The 24,852-nt window shown below is 54.1% G+C and overlaps 1 protein-coding gene across 2 annotated transcripts in view; it reads left to right on the top strand.

Moving 5' to 3' along the window:
* Nucleotides 1-637: 637 nt before the first annotated feature.
* The window catches only part of AJAP1 (adherens junctions associated protein 1), a 139,006-nt gene continuing 114,791 nt past the window's right edge, over nt 638-24,852 (top strand). Inside the window, exon 1 of one of the 2 annotated variants that reach the window (XM_055261627.2) lies at nt 638-695. Coding sequence is in view for 1 of the 2 variants with exons in the window: in XM_055261624.2 (XP_055117599.1) it covers nt 1,763-1,791 (29 nt within the window). In the remaining variant the exon portion in view is untranslated. Of the gene's footprint in view, nt 696-1,662; nt 1,792-24,852 lie in introns of those variants that run through there. The other variant, XM_055261624.2, reaches the window with a different exon arrangement.

Here is a 24,852-nt window from a genome sequence, read left to right as displayed (position 1 = left end):
GCGTCAGCGGGTCTGCAGAGGATTCCGCCCCATGTCACTTCTCTCAGTGAAAGGTCCCCACCCAGTGTCTGTCCTCCTTTAAGTGCCCCCCCATTTTTGTTGTTGTTGTTTTTGTTTTTGTTTGTTTTTTGCAAATACAGACTAACCAGGTAGGCACAGAGGAGTCCTGGCATGGGAAGGGAGCAGTGAAACGCCAGTGGAGAGTCTGGGAGGCCCAGATCCCCTGGAACTTTCCAGTGAGTCCTCTGGAGCAAGGGCCTGGCCAGGCAGCAGCTGCGCTGGGCGATGAGGGACGGTTGGGTAATCGGGGGCACAGGACCGGGCTTCGCTGGGTTCGGGGCAGAAGCGCTGAAGTTCCGACCCCGAACTCGGTGACTTCATCAACGCAGAAGCCTGCGCAGCCGAGCAGGGGAGTCCCTCATAGGGGACCCTCGGACAGACGCTCCCGCGCGGCCCGCGTGGCTCAGCTCCGCCCCAGGAAACTTTTCGCGCAGCCCCCGCTCCATGCGCCCCTACCCAGTCCTTCTTCGCGGCCGCCCCCTCCCCAAAGTGGCTCTCCGGGTCCACTGCGCGCCCCCGTAACCGGGTCGGAACCTCGAACGGCTTCGCATGCCATCCGGTTACCCTGGCAACACCATCCGGCGGCGCCCGGCGGTCCAATCGGAGCCTGCGGCCTCTCTCTAGCCTTTCGCAAGGTGGGGACCGGGACGCGACCGGGGATGGGGAAGGGGGCTGAAGGAGGCCCAGCCTGCGCTGTCGCCCTTGCTGGGCACAGCGCTCCCCCCGCCCAACCCGCGGCGACCCCGGCCCCCGCAAGGTGGGGCGGCGAGCAGGAGCCGGGGCCCGGCCGGGGGCTCAAGCTCCCGTTCGAGGGGCGGGGAAGGCGGGTGACGTGAGCCGGCCCGGGCGGGCGGAGTTGGGACCGGCTCCGGGAGGCGGGGGCGAGCGCGCGGAGAGGCAGACGCGAGGAGGGAGGCGGCTGAGCAGCGCGGGCGGCTCTGCGGCGGGCGCGGTGGGCGCGGGCGGCGGGGCCCCGGGATCCCCGCGCGCGTCCCCACGCCCCGCGCTCCACGGCGCCCTCGCCCCGCGCGCCTCCCGTGCCCGCCTCCTGCCAGCCTCCGGGCCGCGGCCGTCTGCAGAGCGAGAGCTCAGACGGAGCCCCCGGGCAACTTGAGTGGCGCCGATCGGCGGCAAAGCCTCTGGCAGAGCCCCCCGACCCGGCAGCGCGGAGGGGACGCGCGGAGGGGACCCGCGTCCGCCCTCGTCGTGTCGCCCCAAACCCTAAGCAGCGCCGCCCCATCGGCGCGGAGCTCCGGCTGGAGGCAAGAGCCGCGCGCCGGGAGACACGCACCGTGAGCGGCAGCGCCGCCGGCCTCCCTCCTCGCCGCCCCGGAGGGCGAAGCCGCGGCTCCCCAGCCCTTTGCTGCGCGGCGACAGCGCCGGAACACGCCCCGCCTCGCCGCAGCCTTCGCTGTGCCGCCCGCGGAGGGGGCCGCGAGCCCCGCGCCCGGGCCGGAGGATGTGCGCCCCCGCGGGCCGCCCAGCCTGAGCCATGCGCCCCAACGGCGGCGGCGCGCCGGCCGGCATGGAGCCCCGCGCGGCCGCGCTCTGACTCGCTGTGCGCCCCGCGGCCGGCGGGCGGCGGGAGGCGGCGGACCGAGAGCCGGAGACCGGCGCCGCGGGACGGAAGCGAGCGGTCGCGGGCGCCGCGCAGATGGCCCGGGCGAGCCAGGTCTGAGGCCCCGCTCCCCGAAACGTGACCATGTGGATTCAACAGCTTTTAGGACTCAGGTGAGCGACTCGGCCGGCGCCGGGTGCGTGTGGGCGCGTGGGTGCCGGGCTGGGCGGAAGCGGCGCTTTCCTCTATGTTGCAAATCAAGGGACCCCTCTTCGCTTCCCTCAAGCGATCAAGAGGTGCACCGGGAGCCGGAAAGGGGCGCCCGCCGGGATCCCGGAGCCTGGAGCGCCGGGGCCCCGGCGGGGAGCGGCCGGGTCTCCAGGGCTCCGCGCGTCCGGGGTCCGGGCAGCGGCGCCCGCCCCAGCAACCCGGGCAGTGGGGCCGGCCGGGCGCGCCCGCAGCTCCAGGCGCCAGCAGCGCAGTGTCCTGGCCGGCTGCCCCGGCGCGCCTCCTCCCCGGGGCCCGGGGCGAGCCGCCGGCCGCTGGGCGCGGCGGGCGCGGGGGCCGGGGCTGCCGGGGAAAGCTAAAGCTCCGGGCTCCCAGCGAGAGCTTTGCAGGTGGAGTTGGAGGAAACCAGAGCCAAACAGCCACTCCGCCCCCTCCTTCTCCTTTCTCGGGGCCCCCGGGCTGAGCAGGGGCCTCCCAGGCTCCCAGCCGCCGACCCAACTGTTTGCGGGTGACCTCCGGGCCCGACGGGCGCCCACAGCTGGCGGGCAGCTGGGGCGGGGGAGCTGGGGTTCTTGGGGAGCGCCAGCGGCCACCCCCCCTGTAAACACACACGCACATACGCCCGCCGGCGCGCCCGGGGCTTCTCTGTGTCTGGGACTCCAGGACCAGATGGAACAGGGGGTTCGAGCCTAGAGCCCGTGGTGGGGGTGTCCAGAAAGACCCTTCTCGGCAAACTTTGCCAGCCCGCCGGGGTTCTCGGGCTTCTCTAGCTTCTGCCTGGGGTGGCCCAGGGCCCACCAGAGCCCAGCTGTCCTTTTTGCTGGGCAGGCTGCCTCTGAGCCCTCGCCCTCCTGCCGGGGCATTCACCGAGCTCGCGCATTTGGGTCCCGGGTTGGAACTGCGAGCGGGGAGGACAGAGGTGGAGGTGGAGAGCAGCGTGCGGTTCTCGAGTTTGTCCACTGGGATGCACTGCGCTCCCGCGTTGGGGACGAAAAGGCCAGTAGTTGTTAGCCGGCTGCTTGAGCCGCCCCCACTCCGGGATGAAGCTGTGGGGGGAGTGAGGCGAAGGGAGGGAGGATCTAGTGCGTGTCCTGATTTTGAGAAATTGGAAGGGGACTGGGACGCCAAGTGTTTTCTAGCGACCCTTGATTTATGAGCCGATTCTGCTCCCAGAGGTGAATACTGTGTAACACATCTAGTGAACATTGTCAGATGTTATTATTAGCATCCCTTCTCGCAGTGGCCGATCTTGCTGTGGGCTTCAAAGGTTAATCATGGAGCCTATTGTGTTGGGTGTTGGATATTGGCCGGGCCTGAATCGATAAGTGTGCTTGGGCTAGATAAGCTTTAGGCTTGGACCTTCCTGGGATGTCGGCAAAATGGAGCGAGGACAGCTTTGCAGGAATGACCCTGATCCAGGTGCCCTGGAGGCCTGCCATCCCCTGCTCTGCCCCGGACTGTCCCATGTCTCAGCAAGACCTTCCAAGGCCTTGTGAATGACCAGACGGGTCCCCACCCTGGCCAGTGGCTGGTCTTCAGCTCCGACCTGCTTCCTGAGCTGCCATCTGCCACTTGATTCCTGATGGCAACTTATTTGAACAGACATTTTTTTTTTTATTGCTAAGTTGCTAGATTAAAAGATGAGTACATTTTGATAAAGGGAGAGAAGAGCAAATATCTCGGAAAGAAGCCACTCTTTTGGTTTGAAATTTACTAAAACACTTCCTCTCAAGCATCCTCAAGCCGGATCTTGGGATTTTGCTTTAGGAAATAGTTCTGTTGGTTCCTTTGAAGTTTGACCTTTTGTTTTTCCCCCCTCGATGTTAGCACAGGAGATTTTCTGTAAGTGTGCCTTTAAGGACGAGCTGTCACCTATTTGGGATCCTGATGGGAGAGCTCTGTCTTGTTACTGCTGTCTCCTGGCCAGAGAAAGAGGCCTGTACCCAGAGGGTCTGGGTGGTTTTGCATCACAATGGGCACCTGGGGACTCTGAGCCAAAGGGTTGCAAGTTCAAGGTCTGGAAATGCACTTTTTCTTTCAAGACAGCCCTTCACCTTTGCTTGCAAGCCACTCCATGGCTCCCTAGGTGAGCACCGGGCGTCTTGCTGCCAAGCTTGGAGCCTGGTTAGGACAGGTAGACACTGAGCCTCCAGCTGGGGTGGCAGAAGGCCTGGCTTGCTCCACCATGGGAGAAGTGCAGTGTAACTTGCTGGGCAGGGGGTGGGGGTGGGGTGGGCTCTCTTAGTTCCAGCCCCAGAGACGAAGTCTGGGCTTGGTTATTTACTTCTGTGTTGGAACTGAGCTGTATGTGGAGCTTTTTTTTTTTCTTTTCCCCCCAAGAGGGAGAAGCAGATTGAGACTTATTGAGCGGCTTTCGTGTCTTTTGCGGTGGTATTTAATAGTTGTAGCAAAGCTCCAAAGATACTTTCCATCAGCTGCGAGACAGGGAGCCATGGAAGGAGACCCAGTGGCTTGACAAGCCCTGCCAGAGCTCACCCGTGGAGGGGGCGCGTACTCAGCAAGCAGCCCAGAGTTTGGAGTTGGCTTCCTGGTTGTGAGTCGCTTCCCAGGCTGCAGACCTCAGATGCTGTGGCTTCCTCAGGGGCTCCGAGCATCCACCTAATACGTTTGCTGGGTTGCACTCAGGACTGTGATCCCTAGCAGAGTGCCACGAGCTCATTCCCAGCTCATGTCCCTGCGGCCATCCCATCTGTTCTCCCGCTCTGAGGTTCTGGGGCCCCTTTTGTTTGGGAGGCCCTGGGTGTGTGTGTTGACATAATTCACAGTTCCCCAAGCCCTCTCAGTGCGCGCTGTACCATGTCTGGGCCTCATGGCAGGGATCCATTGGCTTGGCTGTCACCATCCTCGCTGTAGAGTCCCCAGGCAGCTGGGGCTGTGCAGCCCAGCTTTAGCGGATGAAGTCAAACGCTCCGTCCACAAACATTGCGCTCCCGGTGAATCCTGGCTCGTGCCGATTTCCAGCTGCTGCTACTAAATTGATTGCAACTGGAATCCATCTAGTGTCAGTGGCTGTGCTACTCCTTGGGGACAATTATGCTTGACTAAATTGCAAATTTAGGAGGCAGCTCAAATCTTTGGGCAACATCGGTACATACCCCGCTTTCACGCTCACCCCCACCTTGGGGATACACTGTCCAAGTAGAAGAGCTGATGGCAGACTCCTCTCAGTCTGTCCCTGTTGTTTATTTACTTTGATCACCTGCTTCCTTTTCTTCCACGCATTGGAGAGGGCAGCAGGGCAACGCAGCTCAGGAATGGAGACAGCCCCATGCCTGCCTGCCGGGGACAGCTGTCTCTGGGTCCCTGGAGGCAGAGCAGCGCCGGCTTCTCCAAGGCATGCACCTGCGTCTTTCTAGTGGGGGTCGCTGGAGGTGCTTCTGGACCCCAACCCAGTCTCCACTTCCGCAGCCCCAGTCCCTCTGACCCACACACTAACAGGGTGTTTGGCAGGTGGGGCCCTGTGTGCTCCTGGGTTCTGCATTTCCCTGAGCTTTTTGTGGGAAAGCCACAGGGTACCTGGAGCATGACCCTGTGTTACAATGAAGTAGGTAAACACAAAAACCTGACTGGATTGCAAACAGCTGAGCCTTCAAGAGCCCAGGGGCTCCTCTCTGGGGTTATGTAAGAGTCATCTGTTTTAAATACACAGTTGCCAAGTTTTCTTCAAAGGGTTACAAGTCAGTAGAGACCAAACTGATGTAAAGATTAGCTTGGAAAGCCAAATATATCCTTGATCTAGATTTTACATTTGAAGTCTGGCTTGAGAGGGTTTCTCCTGCCCGATGCCAATCAGACACAAGGAGGAGACAGGAGCAGGGGCTTTCTGGGGCCAGAGCAGGCAAACGTGGTACGGTTGACTCCATTCTTTCTTCCTCTGAGACCCCTTCCAGGAATTCAAAGGGGCTGGTGAGTCATGAGGCCTCGGAGCAGGGAGTGGTGGTGGTTACATAATTCAGATTAACTCTCAGTTAATCTGCCTTGAATAGAGCGTCAGGCTGGAGGGTATCCATGTCAGACCTCCGGTGGACCTTAGGGGGTGTCCCCAAGTACATCCACCTCAGAGCTGGGATAAGATCAGGCACCAGGAGGAGAGAGGAGGACTGGCTACTCCTGGGTCAATCCCAAAAGGTTACTTACTATATGATGATTTCATAGCATTGAAATTGAGGTAGGAGATGGGACTGGACTCTGGAGGTGGGACTCAGACTGTGGACCAAATTGAGGACTAGCTAAAACAGGGACAGGATGGAAGCACCATTCTATAAGACATGCCCATCAGTGTGCCATGTCAGTTTACCATTGCCAGGGCAACACCCAGGAGTTACTGCCCTTTCCATGGCGATGACCTGATGACCCAAAAATCACTACCCCTTCCCTAGAAATTTCTGCATCAACTGCCCCTTAAGCTCCATGGAATTAAAAGTAGGTATAAATACAACTGCAAAGCTGCCCTGAGCTGCTACTCTCAGCACACTGCCTATGGGGCAGCCCTGTTCTGCAGTGGCAGACACGGAGTTGTCACACTGCCGGACCGGTAACACCACCAGAGCTGGAACACCTCCTCAATAAAGCTGTTTTTCTTCTACCACAGGCTTGCCCTTGAATTATTTTCTGGTCAAAGCCAAGAACCCTCATGGTCTAAGCCCCACTTCGGGGCATGCCTGCCCTGCATCAAAATGACAAAATTATAGACGTGGTACAATACTCATACTACTACTGCAGATTAGTAGTTGCCAGGGGTCAGAGAAGGGGTGGGGAACAAAAGGAAAGAGGGTGTGGTTACAAAAGGGCAACATCAGGCCTCCGTTTTGTGATGGAAACATTCTCTATCTTGACTATATCCGTGTCACAATCCTGTTATATTATTGTACTGTCGTTTTGCAAATGTTACCACTGGGGGAATCTTGGTGAGGGGTGCACAGGGTCTCTCTGTATGATGTCTTACAATGCCTGCAATTCCACAGTTAAAAGAAAAGGTTTAATTAAAAGAAACAAACTAACATTCTCTACTAATCTGTCAGAGATTAGTGCCTAACTGATCTGACTGGCGAGCGTGGGCACACATGTGTGTATGTGAGTATTTAGCTTTTTTAGGGGTCGTGTATTTGTATTTAACAGCAGTCAGAGGTGATGTGGAAATGGGGAAAGGAGTAAAAAAATTGTTTTACAAAACTTGCTCAGTTGTGTCTCTACCACATATTTTAGAACGAAAAATTCAGCAGCATATGAACGTGTGGTGTTGCTAATGTTATGAGATCTATCATCGGTGACAGTAATAAATGACTTCATGCATAATTATTGGATAAGAAGATCTGTCCACATCTTTATGTAAATTAGGTCAACTCTGAAGATGGAGCAGCTTTTTGGGGTCAGCCCCACTTTTCTACCCTGGCTTATAGGCTTCAAGACCATATTCTGAGGGTTTTAAGTCAAACACAAAAACAGCTGGTTTCCTGTTTCTAGATCAGGGAAACATGAGCTTCAAGTTTGAGAAGTCAGACATTGGTTTGTGGCTTTCCTCTTATCACCTCATTTGGGGCTTTATGATAAAAGAACTGGGGGTTGGGGTGCTCTATCAGGGCTTATTGAATGAAACTGGGAGATACAATGGGCAGCTCTGTCAGATTTGTCTGTGAACTTCTGAGATCTCGTGACCTACACCTGATACTCTTTCTCTCTCTTTTCACATCCAGATGGGAGGTGCTAGAACTAATACTATAATACTGCTAGGCTTTTCCTAAGGCAGGCTTTGTGCTAAGTGATCTGATCCAACGGTGCTAAACTGTTCAGCCATTCTGCATTGTCCCACTCTACCCTCATGGTGGCCCTGCAAGGCAGGTATTATTGCTCCCATTTCACACAGGAGAAAAACTGGAGCACAGAGAGGTTAGGTAATTTGCTTAAGGTCACACAGCTAGCTCATGGGAGAGGTGGGATTTGAACCCAGGTTTCCAGGACTCGAAGGTCCATTCATGCTCCTTATGCTGACCTCTGTGGCTTTCTTGTCTTATACAAAATTTACTTCTTACTCACTTTATTAAGTTACAGATTGCCCTTTTGGGAAACACAAAACAAAATTTTCAAACAACAACAACAAAAAATAAAACAAGAAGAACCCAGCTGCTGTGATGCCAAGTCAGCACTTCATGGATTTAGCCGTGTGTTCAGCTGACTCTGAAATCACTAGTTTCTCTGGCACCCATGATTTTAAGTAAAAGGTTTATGGTCAAATGAAAAATTATTTTGCAGCACAGAATTAATGAAACATCATGGGGAGATGAAAACCTATCTGTGACACAGATACTGCTATTCAATCTATTTAATAATTAAAAATAAATATGTCACCAAATCCAAGGAGGCCTCTATTGAGAGCTTTCTTGAAATTAAAAACTGTGGAAATCAATGAATGATCACATTGAGAAAGTTAGGTTTAGCATAAGAAGTCTGAGTAAAAGGAATTGCCCTTTATATATTTGTGTGTGTGTGTGTGCATTTTTTTTGAAGTACAGTTTACATGCAATGAAATTTACCCATTTAAAGTATATGGTTCATTGATTTTTAGGAAATTGGCCGAGTTGCACAACTATTGCCATGGTCCAGTTTCAGCACGGTTGCTTCACCCCTGATAAGATCCCTTTTGCTGTTTGTAGCAATCCCCATTCCTGCCTCCAGCCTTTGATGACCACTCCTCTGATTTGGCCTTGATGGACTTGCCCATCCTCGCTATTCCTGTAAATGGAATCATCTGGCGTGTGGTCATTTTTGTCTGGCTTGTTTAGTGTCATGTTCTGAGGTGTGTCTATGCAGTAGCTTGCCACTTCATCCCCTTTTTGTTCCTGAATGGTATCCCGATTTTCAGACATCCCGTTGGCTTACTGGTTCATCTGTTGATGCACTGTTGGGTTGTCGGCATCTTGGGGCTTGGGGAACAGCATTGCCATAAACTGTGTGTGCCTGCCTCGGGATGGATGTTGTTTTCATTTCTCTTGCCTCCACGGTATACTTTATAACCACAGACGTCAATGCTCGGTGGGGCTGCAAGAAGCCCCTTATGTGTCATTAGATGGATGGAAAGTGTGCCGGGCTAGGTGCCGGCAGTCCAGCTCTGGGTTGGGATAGGCTCCTCCCTTTTGTTCTAAAGAGAACTCCCTACACACAAGCCATTGTTGATTCGAACATTTCTCATTCAACAAGCATTTATTGAGTGTCGAGTGCATTCTGCCACTGTGTTTTGGTTAGATAGAGGAGAACGGGCATTTCCATTCTGCCTTGGTGTAAAGGGGAATATTTGGACTCATTAGAAGGACTCCTATCTGGTCAGATGCCCGGAGGTGGAGGGGAGAGGGTCAGTGGTCTCTTGAAGAACCCAAACCATGCCTACTCCCCTGCGTGTGGAAAGTGTGGGCTCCAGGGGGCTTCCAGGGAATGTAAGGGAGGCAGCTGTGCTTCCCCCTTTCCAGGGGGGCAGTGGGGCCAGTTTGGGGAAACCGTCCTTATGGAGCATCATCTAGTGAGGGCTGAAGGGCATCATTTTGTTTTTATCTTATTTATTTGTTTATACTTTGAATAGGTTAGGTCTTGCTGTGTTGCCCAGGCTGGTCTCAAATGCCTGAGCTCAAGCGATCATCCCACCTCAGCCTCCCAGAGTGCTGGGATTCCAGGCATGAGCCTCTGCACCCAGCCAGGCATCATGTTTGATGGCTGAGGCAGGGCCAGGGTCGTAGGCACAGGGCAGACTGTGGAAAGCACCCCCAGAAAGCACAGGTCTTGGTGGGTGTTAGATGCTGCCACTCACAGAAGGGGCAGCCCTCAAGCAGGCCATGGATTCCAGGAATTCCATGATGGGGATTGTTCGGCACCAGCCACAGACTTGGAAGAACCTTACTGCATAAGAGGGAGAAATGAAGAGAACATTGAAGAGAACATTTCCCATCCTGGGGTAGATGACAGCGAACCCATGGCGCCCAGGCACCTCAAATTCAGGCTGCAGGTGGGAGGAGGGTGGCCCCTGGAGGAGCTCCTGGCATCCCTCTTGTGCTAGCCCCAGTGAGTGTGGATGAGGGTCTCGGCTCAACTGGCTCCAGAGGGTCTTTGTAGTTAGCTGCCAAGTTGTTAGCTGGTGTTCGGAGCAGAGACTCCCCAGACCTAGGGGTGGGGAAAAGATCTCAACTCTGGCAACCGGTGTGGACTCTTCAGTAGTTGCTTCTTTGAGCTCTGTGTAGAGAAGGATTCTGAGTTCTTCTGGGGATTTAGAGCAAGAAAAGTGCCTATAGACTGTTTGCCATGTCTGTATGGGACATGTGATGGAAGAAGAGTGACTCCAGTGCTGCAGAACTGCCCTTTTCAGGAGGCCTGAGTGCAGGGCTTGTTCATAGCCACAGGTTCTTCTTCATAAACACCTTCACTGAGGCCTGTGTATACAACATATCAGTGAACAGTTGCATGACACTTACTATGTAGCAGGCACTGTTCTATGCCTGGGCCGCATCTTAACTCATTCCTACATTGCTATGGTAGGAGCACTGTAAGGATCTCCTGTTTGCAGAGAAGGCACAGAGAATCTGAATGAATTTCCCCAGGACACACAGCAAGTAAATAGCAGAGCCCGGACTCAAACCCAGGCACTCAGCTCCAGCATCTGGCCTCTGAACCGTTACATCCTGTTCTTCCTAGTCTAGAAGAACACATTGGATTGCATGTATTTAAGGAATACAGCATCCACAAGGCTGGGGCAGGCAGCCAAGTATGGGATTTGAGCCCAGCATCCAGGGCCAATTTCCTTGCTGCCTGGCACCACACAGAACACACATGGATGTCCATGGTATGGAGGTGAAAAGGACATGCCTGGAGCTTCAAGCGTTCTGAGCCTGGTAGGGGGACAGTGGTGGTGCAGTTCCCAGGTGACAGCAGCAGCCTGTCCAGGCGGTTGGGCCCAAGGGTCAGCCCTGCTTAGACCGCAGCAGGGACTGCCTCTCACCAGCTGATCCCCACCATCAGCTGGGGGGCCGTGGTCATGCCCTTCTGCCGGGGTGTCATCTTTACACAGGTGAAGAAAGAATGGCCCAGGAGAGAGCTGGCGATTTTGCTTATTTCCTGGGCTGCTCTTTGGTGGCATCTGTCTGGCTCTGATTTGCTTCTACTTGGAGCATCTGAATAACTCAGCACGCCTCTACTCAGAGCATCTGAATGACTCGATGACAGAGTCCCGTAACCACCCTCCCAGGCTGACTACAGCCCTGATCAGACAGAAATCAGCATCCTGCTGTGGATTCAATTTCCCAAATGGTTGCAGAGAGCCATCTTAGGCAAGGGTGAAGCAATCACCCACGGATGGCACCGGTAGACTTCCTAGGCATGCAGCTAAGATATATATATATATATTTTTTTGAAAAGATTCAGTTACTAGGCAGGGTCATTGTATTTGGCGTGTTAGCAAGGAACCTATCCGAACCACGATGCCAGCCGTTGTGGCAGAAGCCTCCGCCCCAGGACCAGCTGAGGATTGTGCTCTCTGGCTTGGAAAGGAGTGTGGTAAAATGCAGAAAAAGCCCCATGAGAGCCGGTTTTCAGTCAACGCCCCCACCCCCCTCTTTTTTGTCAAGAGAAAATTCAAGACTGTACCCAGATGCTGAAAAAAGCTGTGCTTCCTGCTGAGGGACACGGTGGCTTTCAGAAGGCAAGGATTCTTTAGGGAGCCAATTATGCGAGACAAGAGTAAGCATGTTTATTTTTATGACACTGCATTTCAAAATCCCAGAAAATGTTGATGGAATGGCCCCATTAGGCGCCTAGGTCTCCTGAATGCTGTGGCATTACACTGTGCAGGCTTCCAGGGGCATTTTGGAGACTCTTGATTAAACCCCAGTATTGAGCTAATTTACTGCCCATTACTACCCTGGAGGGTCTCTTTGAACACTCACAGCCCCAGGTTCCTTCTTCCTTCAGCATTTTTCAGGCTGATTTGATTCTCTGCACAGAAGCCTGATGCTCTGGGAAGACCTGAGCCGCCGCACTCACTCCAACAGCATCTGTTTCTCAGGCTCTCACCCTGATGGTCCCTGGGGAGCACTGGGCTGGGGTTTTGTGGCACCAGCCACGCAAGTGGTCCCCCGAGAGTCTGCTGGCCCCAGGTGAGAGCCAGGCAGCGTGACAGGTATGGCAGGCACTGAGGTTTGTCCTGGGACAGGCTGCCTATGGGCCTGACATCCAGACACTTTCATGCAGCAGACATGGATGAGTGGCCACCACATGCTGGGTGCTGTGCTGGGCACAGGGATGAAAAGACCCCTCTCCTGGTCCTACAGGAACTCCAAGTGGAAGAGAGGACAGAGGAGCAAATGGAATTGCAGGAGCCAAGAGGAAGAAGGAGATGGGGAAGGTTTCCTGGGGGTAGCAGCATTTGACCCCCTTCTCAGAGGATGAGAGGAAGGAAGCCCATTGGCCTGAGGAGGAAGGGACAGCCAGGCAGAGGGAATGGGGTGGCTGCCGTTTACTGAGCACTGGTGGTGGGTGTGCTTTGCAGATGGGGATATGGAGGCACACCGCAGTGAAATAGCCCACTGAGGCTCCTCCAGCCCACCCAGGAGGAGGGCGGGGCAGGTGTATTTGGGTCAGCCCTTAGGAGTTGGCTCTGTGAAGCTGGAGAGGAAGGTGTATGTTGGGTGGGTGCTTGGAGGAGACTGGAAAGGCCAGCAGGCCCCAGGACTGGAGCCATCCAGGGCCAAGGTCCCAGGGAAAGTGTCATGCTCTCTGCCCCTGTACGTTCAAATGGAAAGGGAATGACAGACCCTGGGGAGTGAGGGGTGCAGAGAGGGGGCCCGTGACTCACAGGAGGGGTGCGGAGAGGGGCCCTTGAATCATGGGAAGGTTGTAGAGAAGGGCCGATGAATCACGGGAGGGCACAAAGAGGGGCCCGTGAATCACAGGAGGGGTGCAGAGAGGGACCCGTGAATCACGGGAGGATGCGGAGAGGGGCCCGTGAATCACGGGAGGATGCGGAGAGGAGCCCGTGAATCACGGGAGGGGTGTGGAGAGGGGCCCGTGAATCACGGGAGGATGTGGAGAGGGGCCCGTGAATCATGGGAGGGGTGCGGAGAGGCGCCCGTGCATCACGGGAGGGTTGCGGAGAGGGGCCCGTGAATCACGGGGGGATGCAGAGAGGGGCCCGTGAATCACGGGAGGGTTACGGAGAGGGACCCGTGAATCACGGGAGGATGCGGAGAGGGGCCCGTGAATCACGGGAGGATGCGGAGAGGGGCCCGTGTATCACGGGAGGGGTGCGGAGAGAGGCCCGTGAATCACGGGAGGGTTGCGGAGAGGGGCCCGTGAATCACGGGTGGGTGCAGAGAGGGGCCCGTGAATCACGGGAGGATGCGGAGAGGAGCCCGTGAATCACGGGAGGGGTGTGGAGAGGGGCCCGTGAATCACGGGAGGATGTGGAGAGGGGCCCGTGAATCACGGGAGGGGTGCGGAGAGGCGCCCGTGCATCACGGGAGGGTTGCGGAGAGGGGCCCGTGAATCACGGGGGGATGCAGAGAGGGGCCCGTGAATCACGGGAGGGTTACGGAGAGGGACCCGTGAATCACGGGAGGATGCGGAGAGGGGCCCGTGAATCACGGGAGGATGCGGAGAGGGGCCCGTGTATCACGGGAGGGGTGCGGAGAGAGGCCCGTGAATCACGGGAGGGTTGCGGAGAGGGGCCCGTGAATCACGGGTGGGTGCAGAGAGGGGCCCGTGAATCACGGGAGGGTTACGGAGAGGGACCCGTGAATCACGGGAGGATGCGGAGAGGGGCCCGTGAATCACGGGAGGATGCGGAGAGGGGCCCGTGTATCACGGGAGGGGTGCGGAGAGAGGCCCGTGAATCACGGGAGGGTTGCGGAGAGGGGCCCGTGAATCACGGGTGGGTGCAGAGAGGGGCCCGTGAATCACGGGAGGGTTACGGAGAGGGACCCGTGAATCACGGGAGGATGCGGAGAGGGGCCCGTGTATCACGGGAGGGGTGCGGAGAGAGGCCCGTGAATCACGGGAGGGTTGCGGAGAGGGGCCCGTGAATCACGGGGGGATGCAGAGAGGGGCCCGTGAATCACGGGAGGGTTACGGAGAGGGACCCGTGAATCACGGGAGGATGCGGAGAGGGGCCCGTGAATCACGGGAGGATGCGGAGAGGGGCCCGTGTATCACGGGAGGGGTGCGGAGAGAGGCCCGTGAATCACGGGAGGGTTGCGGAGAGGGGCCCGTGAATCACGGGTGGGTGCAGAGAGGGGCCCGTGAATCACGGGAGGATGCGGAGAGGAGCCCGTGAATCACGGGAGGGGTGTGGAGAGGGGCCCGTGAATCACGGGAGGATGTGGAGAGGGGCCCGTGAATCACGGGAGGATGCGGAGTGGAGCCTGTGAATCACGGGAGGGGTGTGGAGAGGGGCCCGTGAATCACGGGAGGATGTGGAGAGGGGCCCGTGAATCATGGGAGGGGTGCGGAGAGGCGCCCGTGCATCACGGGAGGGTTGCGGAGAGGGGCCCGTGAATCACGGGGGGATGCAGAGAGGGGCCCGTGAATCACGGGAGGGTTACGGAGAGGGACCCGTGAATCACGGGAGGATGCGGAGAGGGGCCCGTGAATCACGGGAGGATGCGGAGAGGGGCCCGTGTATCACGGGAGGGGTGCGGAGAGAGGCCCGTGAATCACGGGAGGGTTGCGGAGAGGGGCCCGTGAATCACGGGTGGGTGCAGAGAGGGGCCCGTGAATCACGGGAGGATGCGGAGAGGGGCCTGTGAATCACGGGAGGATGCGGAGAGGGGCCCGTGAATCACGGGAGGGGTGCGGAGAGGGGCCCGTGAATCACGGGAGGGTGCAGAGAGGGGCCCATGAATCACGGGAGGGGTGCAGAGAGAGGCCCATGAATCACGGGAGGGTGCAGAGAGGGGCCCATGAATCACAGGAGGGTTACAGAGAGGGACCCGTGAATCATGAGAGGGGTGCGGAGAGGAGCCTGTGAATCACGGGAGGGTGCAGAGAGGGGCCCGTGAATCATGGGAGCTGCGTGGGATGGAGCCTCTGTGTCCTGGTGAAGCAGCTTAGTTTTGTGGAAGGAGAGCCCTGGGGTAAGCAGAGGGAGGGAGAGGCAGCCCTCTGGGGCTGTGGTCTTAGGGAAGTCCCACAGGACTCCCCAGGCGGGGAAGACAACCTGCCCTGGCCCCGGGAAACACGTCTGCAGTCAGTTGCTGTGATTCCCATGCTCTGCTTTTACTCAGAATTACTCTGAGGGAAAATGCCAGCCTAGACCATGTGGGCACAAAGGTGTGACAGGCCCTGACCACCCAGCTTTCCTTTCCTGAGTCTCTTGCTGCTTCTCCACCCTTCCAGCCCCAACCTGCTGCCTGCCCCTGCCCCTCCGTGGGGACCTTCTCACCTTACAACAGCAGTCCCCAACCTTTTTGACACCGGGGACCAGTTTCATGGAAGATAATTTTTCCAGGGACGGAGGGGGTGGATGGTTTCTGGATAAAACTGTTCCACCTCAGATCATCAGGCATTAGATTCTCATAAGGAGTGCACAACCTAGATCCCTCACATACGCGCTTCATAGTAGGGTTAGTGCTCCTGAAAGAATCTAATTCTACTGCTGATCTGACAGGAGGCGGAGCTCAGATGGTGATGCTGGCTCACCCACTGCTCACCTCCTGCTGTGAGAACAGTTCTTAACAGATGCTGGTACTGGTCCATGGCTCAGGGTTGGGGACCTCTTCCTTAGAGAACTGGACCCGCACTCAGTTGCTGCTTGGGGTGGAGTCATCGTCCCACCCAAGCTGTGGGTTTGAATTTTGGGAAGAGCCCCTGAGACACAAGGCGATGAGCCCACAGTACTGAGTGAACATGGAAGTTTCAAGTGGGAAGGGGAAGACGTTTGGGGAAGTTGGATTCCTCCCTAAAGAATGCCGTTAGGGTGAAGCCAGGCACAGTTGCTCATGCCTGTAATCTCAGTGCTTTGGGAGGTAGAGGCGGGAGGATAACTTGAGGTCAGGAGTTCAAGACCAGCCTGGCCAATAGGATGAAACCCCATCTCTACTAAAAATACAAAAATTAGCCAGGCGTGGTGGTATATGCCTATAGTCCCAGCTAGTCAGAGGCTGAGACAAGAGAATTGCTTGAACCTGGGAGGCAGAGGTTGCAGTGAGCTGAGATCGCACCACTGCACTGCAGCCTGGGTGACAGAGTGAGACTCTATCTCAAAAAAAAAAAAAAAAAATGCCATTGGGGTGGCAACTTTCTTCCTCCTTGTGTGGGGCCAATCCTGTGTATTTGAAGCTAAAAGCCCTCTTCTTAAAGTAGCTTAGAGAGCAGTGCTGTGTGTGCGTGCGTGTGCATATGTGTGTGTGTCTGTGGGTATCTGTGTGTTGTGAGGGTGTAGGCGTGAGGCATCGGTTGACTTTAAAATGCCCAAGTAATACGTGTCTGCACTTTTTCCTTCATCAACTGAAAAGCTGTTTAAAAATGTAATTAATAAAATCTCTCAGCAGACCTTCAAGGTCAGGAAATATTATTAGCCTTATTTCACAGATGGGTAAACTGAGGCAGAGCAGGAGTAAGCAAGTTTCCTAAGGTCATACAAAGTCAGCAGAGTGGTACCTGAGGACTCCAAGAGGAGTGTGCCCGTAACTCAGGCTCTGGTGGCTCAGTCCTGGGACGGGGATTCCTGGGGAGTGTGGGGCTCATCCATCTCTATTTCTGCAGGTTGTGCATGTCCTGGAGCCGGGGTCCCCTGCCTGGGAGACGGGGCACATCCAGGGTTAGTGTCCACGGGATGGAGCCTTCACTGTCCAGGCTTTCTTGCCGGGCTCTGCCTGCCTTTTATTTTCCCTCCCTTATTTTCAGTGAGAGACTGAAGTCCATGACAATTCCTTATGTAGGAATTCTGGTGTTCCCAGTGAGTCACAAGTAGGTAGAATTTATGTCAGTTGCCACAGGGCATATTTGAAATTTACAGGAGGTAGTCAGAGTCAGTCAATGAGAGGGACCCAGATTCAGACAACAGGAGGGCCTCAGACTCAGCCAACATTTTTTAGCTAGCTTTTAAAATTGAAGTGAAATTCACATAACATAAAATTAGCCATTTTAAAGTGTAAACTTCAGTGACATTTAGTGTATTCACAGTGTTGTGCAACCACCACCATTCTTTAGTTCCAAGACCTTTTCATCACCCTAAAAGGAAACTCCATATCTTTTAGCAGTCACTCCCCGTCCCTCTGGAAACCACTTACCTACTTCCTGTGTCTTCAGTTTGGCCTGTTTTGGACATTTTATATAAATGAGATCATACAATTAATACATTTTTATACTGCTATGAAGAAGTGCCCGAGACTGGGTAATTTATAAAGGAAGAGGTTTAATTGACTCACAGTTCTGCATGGCTGGGGAGGCCTCAGCAAACTTACAATCATGGCGGAAGGCAAAGGAGAAGCAGGCACTTTCACAGGGCAGGAGGATGAAGTGAGTGCAAGCAGGGGAAATTCCAGGCGCTTATAAAACCATCAGATCTCATGAGCACTCACTCACTATCACGAAAACAGCATGAGGGAAACCGCGTCCATGATCCAATTACCTCTACCTGGTCCCGCCCTTGATTGTGGGGATTATTACAATTCAAGGTGAGATTTGGATGGGGACACAGCCAAACCACATCATACAATATGTAACCTTTTGTGTCTGGCTTCTTTCACTTACCATAACGTTTTTTAGTTCACCCACATTGTAGCGTGCATCAGTACTTCACTCCTTTTTATGATGAATTCTATGCCACACTACGGATAGGCTATGTGCTATTTGCCTGTTCATCCACTGATGGACATTTGGGTTGTTTCCACCTTTTGGCTGCTGTGAACATTGCTGCTGTGAACATACATGTACAGGTGTCTGTTTCGGTCCCTGTTTTTGATCCTTTGAGGGACATACCTAAGCATCAACACTTCTTGGACATGGGCTTTATCCACAATTGCCTAGTTACGGCACTGCTGCAGCACTTGTGTGATCTTTGGAAGTTCCCATGGTTTTTCTGAGCCTCAGTTTTCTCATCTGAAAAACGGGGATGTCACTCAGCCCTGCACAGGGCTGGAAGGATGGTGACCCCCTACCATTTACGGGTGGCTGCCCAGCAACAGAGCCAATGCAGGCTCCTTCCCCATCTCATCCTAGACTGCAGACAGGCCTCGCTATGCCTGTGCACCTTGTTCACAGTGCTGGGCCTGAGGCAGCCGGTCTGTCTTTACTCCGCACACATCCCCAGGGAGGAGGCTCAGTGAGAAGCAACACTTTTTATCAGCTCTGCACTAAAGAGGAATTATGAACCATTTTGGGAATGGATTAAAGCGATTGCCCCAGGATGAATCTTATTCTTGGTGCCTTTTCCTTTCCCCTCTTCCTGGACCTCAGAGCTGAGCCATGTGATCTACTGAAAAATACCCGAGTCGACATTGATCCTTTTAGTATGACACCAGCCCTGACCCACAGTAACAAGGAACTTGTGACCCACCCATGTACAGTGAACTGGGAGCTTCCCTGGCGGTGACCTGGTTTGTGAGCCTGTCACTTTTCACTGGAAGCAGCGTTCTTGCTGGCATGGAAGCATGCTGCCTAGGCTGCTGCTGGCTCCCTGCAAACTGCCTGGTTTCCCCACTCCAGTGCCCAGGTTGTCGAGCCATGACGAGTGCAGGTCTCATCGCCCAGCCTCATTGGTCTCCAGTTTCCTATCCCAAGAATGCACTGGACAGCTTGCTCAGGAAAATGGGTGAAAGTAAGCAAATTAACTGCAACACAGTTTTCCAGAGTGTTCCAGAATGTTCTTCCCTTTCCCTTCCGGAGGAGAGGGAACAGAGCAAATGACAACAGACATTTCTGTTTCTTGGAAAGCATGTAAAAACAAAGTCTTCCATCACTGTAATGGACCCAAGTTGTCAGTACCTGTGCCTGGGCTCCATATTCATGGCTGTGGCTCTTCAAGGCCCTTCTAAGGGATGTGCTATCATGCAAGTCATTTCAGCTGTTATCCTGTGTCGTCTCATCATTTTTCCACATAGGTGACTGTAATAGGCACATGTGTTGGTCTTTTAGAGTCTGCATCACAGGCCAGGCGCGGTAGCTCATGCTTGTAGTCCCAGCTCTTTGGGAGGTCGAGGTGGGAAGATCACTTGAGGTCAGAAGTTCAAGACCAGCCTGGCCAACATGGTAAAACCCTGTCTCTACCAAAAATGCAAAAAATAGCCGGGCATGGTGGCAGGCGCCTGCAATCCCAGCTACTAGGGAGGCTGAGGCAAGAGAATTGTTTGGACCTGGGAGGAGGAGGTTGCAATGAGCTGAGATTGTGCCACTGCACTCCAGCCTGGGCAACAGAGCGAGACTCTGTCTCAAAAAAAAAAAAAAAAAAGAATGGCAGCAGCTGGTTGTCAGGAGGATGTGATGCTATGGCATGTGCACTGCATCCATTACCTCCCTTTGTCCCCAGCCCACTTAGAGCCCAGGGCACTGTGGTCTTTCTATCTCAAAGGTACAGAGCCACAGGCCCCGGACAGCTCAGTTTTCCTGAGCACCACCAGGAGGAAATGCACCACCAGGAGCAAATGCACCCACCAGCTCTGGCAATTCTTCCCCACACACCTCTTCCAGTCCTGTGACTGCCATATCCCCATTCATCAAATGATGTGGACGTGTTGACGTGGAAACCTTGTTAGCCCTGCTTTTAATCTGAAAGGTATACGCCCATTATTTTTCCTGCTTTTGTAAATCCAGAGACTGAGCAAAATGGAATCCCTGGGTAACCAGAAAATGTAATTAATGGAAACAAGACGCTTCACGAGGAAGCTGGTCAGAGCCTGCTTTTATTGTCGTGGTTTAGCCAAGGAACTGGTGTGCAGGTGTCCCCACTGCTCTCAGGCACTGCAGTAGGAGCAGACTTTCAAAAAGGAGAGCTGTGAGGCACACTGTTCTCCTGATCTCACAGGGCCCTGCAGACCCTCACCCACCATCCCGGGGCTCCTATCAGCCTGGGCACAGTCATGTTTGAGACTCACGGAGCTGCTTGTGAATCATGTCGTAATGCACACATGTAAAGTAAGGAGGCTGGCGTCTCCCCGGGGTGTGTATTATTGTCTAGGATTGTTGTGAAGTGCTCAAGAATGGACTGGGAGGAGGGAGCGGTCGGGAGTCACTTGGGCCCTGTAGAGCTGGACTTTATTGCCACCAAATGTCACTGAAGTTATTGGACCCCAAATCACTGCACCATGACGGAGCGCCAAGCATATCAGACAAAAATGAAACAACCATTCTGCCAGGAGCCCTGAAGGGCCACAGTCATGAATACGGAGCCAGACACAGCCAGGTACTTTCATGTTGGATGCATTACAGTGATGGAAGACTGGTTTTGCATACACTTTGCCCACATGACATGTGGATATTTCCTATTTCTTTTCAAGACCCTGTGTTTTGCTTCTAGATAGATGGGCAAATTCTCAGCCTGGGGATCCTGGGACCACACTATGTGGCATAAAGTCCTCAGGAGGCTCCCAGGCAGCTGTTTCCTGTGGACCAGAACCCAGGGTAGAGGCCCTTCCATTGCACACCTGAGCTGTCTGCAAAGTCACTTCCAGGGAATGGTGGCTGGGTCCGCCTGGTGCTCCACCGCCCTCCCAGTGTGTGCATCCAGGCTGTGTGAGTAAGAAGGTGGGATCCCAGGCAGATTCCACCCCTGTCCCCAGAGCTGTGAGCAGGATGTGAAACCACACCCCTTAATACATAACCCCACACAGCAAAGGGGACTTGGCAGAGGTAGGGAATATTTCTAATCCATTGACCCTTCCATAGGGAGATCATCCTCAATTATTCCCAGTGGATCCAGTGTCATCACAGGAGTCCTTGGGTGCAGAGGTGGAAGAGGAGATAGAGATGCAGGCAGGAGGGTGAGGGTGGTGGCCTGAGAGATCTGAAACTTAAGAAGGATCAACACAGAATCGTGGCTGGCTTGAAGATGAAGGAGGGCTTCCAGTCAAGGAGGTGGCACCTCTGTCCTACAGCCACAAGGAACTGGATTCTGCTGACAACCTGAATGAGCTTGGAAACAGATTCTTCCCCAAGATCTCCAGGAGGCACAGCCCCACCAATGCCTTGATGTCAGCCCAGTGAGATGACCCTGAGCAGAGAATCCAGCCAGTCTTCTCACCAGTGGAACTGTGAGCTCATAGGTGGGGTTGGGGGTGTTTACACTGCTGTGTTTGTGGTAGTTTGTTATGCAGCAATAGCTAACTAATTCAATATATAGCTACCTAAGTACACAGGATGCATGAGTGAGGTGCCCCTGACGGCCCAGTGTTCTTACGCTTTCTCATTTCCTCTCTCCTTCCCGTCCCCTCCCCTGCCCTTCATCCCTCTTTCTCTGTTCTCTTTCTGTCTTTCTTCTAACAAGAGCTTGTGCTTGTTTCCAAAATTAGTGTTGGGACAATTGTAAACAGGTGAGGTGTGGACAGGCCTTCAACCCAGTCCCACTAAAACTCTGGGGACCCCGTATGGCGCCCCCGGCAGCTCTGCTCCAGCATGGGAGCCTCCACTGACTCATTCCTTCCTGCACTTTGTATTTGGAGGTGTGGAAGGAGCAGGGGTCGTGAGGCTGCTTGTGTGCCGGGGCTATGGACACAGATGTGGCCAGGCAGCCTTCCCAGGGCATGTCCTGGCTTTGTGTCTCTGGAACTGGCCAGATGAGGGTGAATCCTGACTCTGGCTCTGGCTTGGTCAATGAATAAATGAATTCATTATCAGCATTTTAGATGTGACTCTTCTTGTCCTTTGATCAAGGCTTTATATGAGTCATGGGCTCTGGAGAGGCTTTGCTCCTGAGCCAGGAGCGAGAAGTCAGGGTCTCCATGGAATGAATTGAACCTCATTACTGCCAAATAGGCTGCCAGATAAAAGAAAACAGGATACTTGGTTCTGTTTCAATTTCAGACAAACAAATGCATTTTAGTATAAGTATGTTCCAGATTTTGCATGAGATAGGCTTATCCCCGCCACCCCACCAAAAAAAAAAAAAAAGAACAAAAAGGATTGTTTCTTTCAAATACAAATGTTACTGGGCATTCTATATTTTTGTTAAATCTGGCCACTCGATTTCCAGAGACTGCAAATCGGCCAAGAAGGCAGGGCAGTGGGCAAGAGAGGGCCCTGGAGAGGAGGCCTCACTGAGCTCTAGTTAAGCTTTAGTAGCTGTTCTCTAGGTCAGGGGTTGGCACACCATGGTCTGTGGCTGCCTGACTTTGTAAATAAAGTTTTATTGGCATCACAGCCCATGGCTGCCTGACTTTGTAAACAAAGTTTTATTGGCATCATGGCCCTTGGCTGCCTGACTTTGCAAATAAAGTTTTATTGGCACAGGGGCATGCCCATTGATTTTCATAAAGACAGAGTTGGGTGGTTGTGACAGAAAATGGCCTGCAAAGCCTAAAACGTTTTCTGTCTGGGCCTTTTCAGACAAAGGTCAATGACCCCTGCTTTAGGTTCAGAGGCCAGTGCAGAAGCAGAAGTACAGGGGGTGGAGTGAAAGATAAGGTCAGACATGAGGGGGCTTTCATATTAGGAGGTCCCTGAGCCCCAGCAGCTGAGTAGGCACCCCGAGTGGCTGGCCAGGCCTTCAGGAGTGGCTGGTTCTGTGGCTGTCAGCTGCTGGTCTTGGGGCCTCCCTTTCCTGGGCCCTGGTTCAGTGGGAAGCTCTCAGAGCTCTAGCTCTCTCATGGATCGGTCAGGGCCCAGGGCAGAGTGAGCAGGCAGCATTCTGCTCTGCCTCCTGTCTCGTGTTTTGGATCTCTGGCAGAAAGTTCCATGCAAACGAAAGCCTTGCTTCATCTGCACGCGCCTATTTCTGTCTTGTTGCCTGCCTCTGCTCTTCCTTTTTGACATTCAGCGTTTTCAAACAGAGATTCTGCACAGGGCGTGAGTCACGTTGCCATGTGGCCGTGGAGGAGTCGTCTCAGGCGCTGGCTGAACCGTCGTCCTGCAGGCTTGAGAATGCTGTCCCTTTGCCATGAAGCCTGAGAGGGCAGTGGTCAGAGCTATCAGGACTGGAGGGCGGTGGGGGGGAAACAGAGCAAAACCCGTGCCCTCCTCTCCTCCCCAGGCCAGCAATGGGAGTGAGCTTGTGTGAGGATAGAGGGAGTAGTCCTCAGGACCACTCCCACTTTTGACACCAACTGCAGTGTTTGGGGGTCCCCAGGACCACCTTCAGCTGCAATAATTCACTAGGAGGACTTGAAGAATTCACTGAAAGCTGTCATACTCACAGTAATGGTTTATTAAAAGGAAAAGACACAGATGAAAGCCAGCCAAGGGAAGACACGCGTGGGGCAGAGGCCAGGAGGGATCCACACATGGAGTTTCCGACCATCCTCTCCCTTTGAGGTCAGGATACACTGCTTTCTTGGCAACAGTGAGTGACAGTGCCCAGGGAGCATTGCCAGCCAGGGAAGCCCCTGGCCTTGGTGTCCCAAGCGTTTATTACTGGGACCTCTTAACATAGACCTGGTTGAATGACCACATGGCCTACTTCAGTGTCCTGCCCCTTGGGAAGTGGAGCAGATACCATCTGACCCAAAGCCTCTAGCCTAAATCACATTGCTCGACTGTATGGTGGCCAAGGCCCCCAGGCAAACACAGAAATTCTTATCAGGCAGGACATTCCAGAGGCCTAGAGATGCCTTCCAGGAGCCCAGGGCAGAGGTCTGACCTCTCTTGGGCAAAGTTCTTTACTAAACAATCTGGTTTACACCAGCGACCAGGTGCCTCACGTTATTCTACAGTTGTTAATGGTGTAGCCCAGGCCAGTTAAACCTGCCCCGAAGATGGTGTGGGCAGAAATTTTAGGAGAGAAGATGGTGAGTGGTTTCTCTCCCCCTAAGGAAGACATTCTGGAGGGTACGGTGGAGTTGCTGCAAAGAAGCTGCATGGAGTCTGCTCGCCTTCCTGCAGGGGCTGGGACGCCCACGTTTAGGAGGAAGCCCGTCTTGTGGGCTCCCAGCTCTGTGTCCTTGTGCAGGCACGGCCTCTCTCTAGGTTGCTTGCTGCTCGTTTTGTGCATCTCCTCTTTCCTGGTTCCTGGACGCTCTGTGTGTTTGGGAGAGGATCCCCGGTGAGTTCATGATGCCCACTCCTGCAGAGGCCAGTGTGCACCGGCCTTGCCGCCTAGTGTCATTTTTGGGGCTAGTGTCTTAGTCACGCTCCTCCGATTTCCTCATCTTCCATGCACTTGTGCATTCTTTATTTTTTTTTTAACCAGTTCCAAAAAAAGATGATTTGTGTGAAGGGAGTGAAAATTGAGTTTATTTACGACAAATCAGTAGAATCCAAACTTTGGCAAAGAAATCCAGAAGAGGCCACCCGCTTCTGAAACACATCTGGTTGCATCACAGAACGTGAAGCTTCCGGTCCAGCTGGCTTGGTTAGACTCTGACCCTAGCTCTCATCCTCCTGGGGGCCTGAAGCCGCCTGCATCACCCCTTCTCAGAAACAGTGAAACCAACGCTGCTTCAGGGACTCTGGGAAGTCAGCTTTGAAATCATGTGAGACTGAGAGAGAGGGGCCGTTCCTTGGGAAATCCAGCCCACAAAGTAATCAGGAGATGATGGGGGGATGGGGAGCGAGGGAGACAGGATTGTCGGGTACCCAGCTCATCTGTCATCCGGACTTTGGGGACAACATACTCTCAAACAGATCTTTGCTCTCAGTATTTGCACCAAGGGGCACAGGCAGCACAGAATTAGCCACTTGAAGTTTTTAGCCTGTAGATGCCAAAAGGGGTATTGCATTCTCGAATTTGCCAAGAGTGGGAAGAACATGTGCAATGCTGTTGGCTACAGAGTTTCAAAAAGAAAATAAAATGGCCAGGGGCAGTGGCTCATGCCTATAATCCCAGCACTGTGGGAGGCCGAGGCGGGTGGATCACCTGAGGTCTGGAG

The sequence above is a fragment of the Symphalangus syndactylus genome, chromosome 22 (assembly GCF_028878055.3).
Source record: "Symphalangus syndactylus isolate Jambi chromosome 22, NHGRI_mSymSyn1-v2.1_pri, whole genome shotgun sequence".
Classification (NCBI taxonomy): Eukaryota; Metazoa; Chordata; class Mammalia; order Primates; family Hylobatidae; genus Symphalangus; species Symphalangus syndactylus.
Note: the sequence above shows the minus strand (reverse complement) of the source record. Positions and strands in the feature narration are given on the sequence as shown.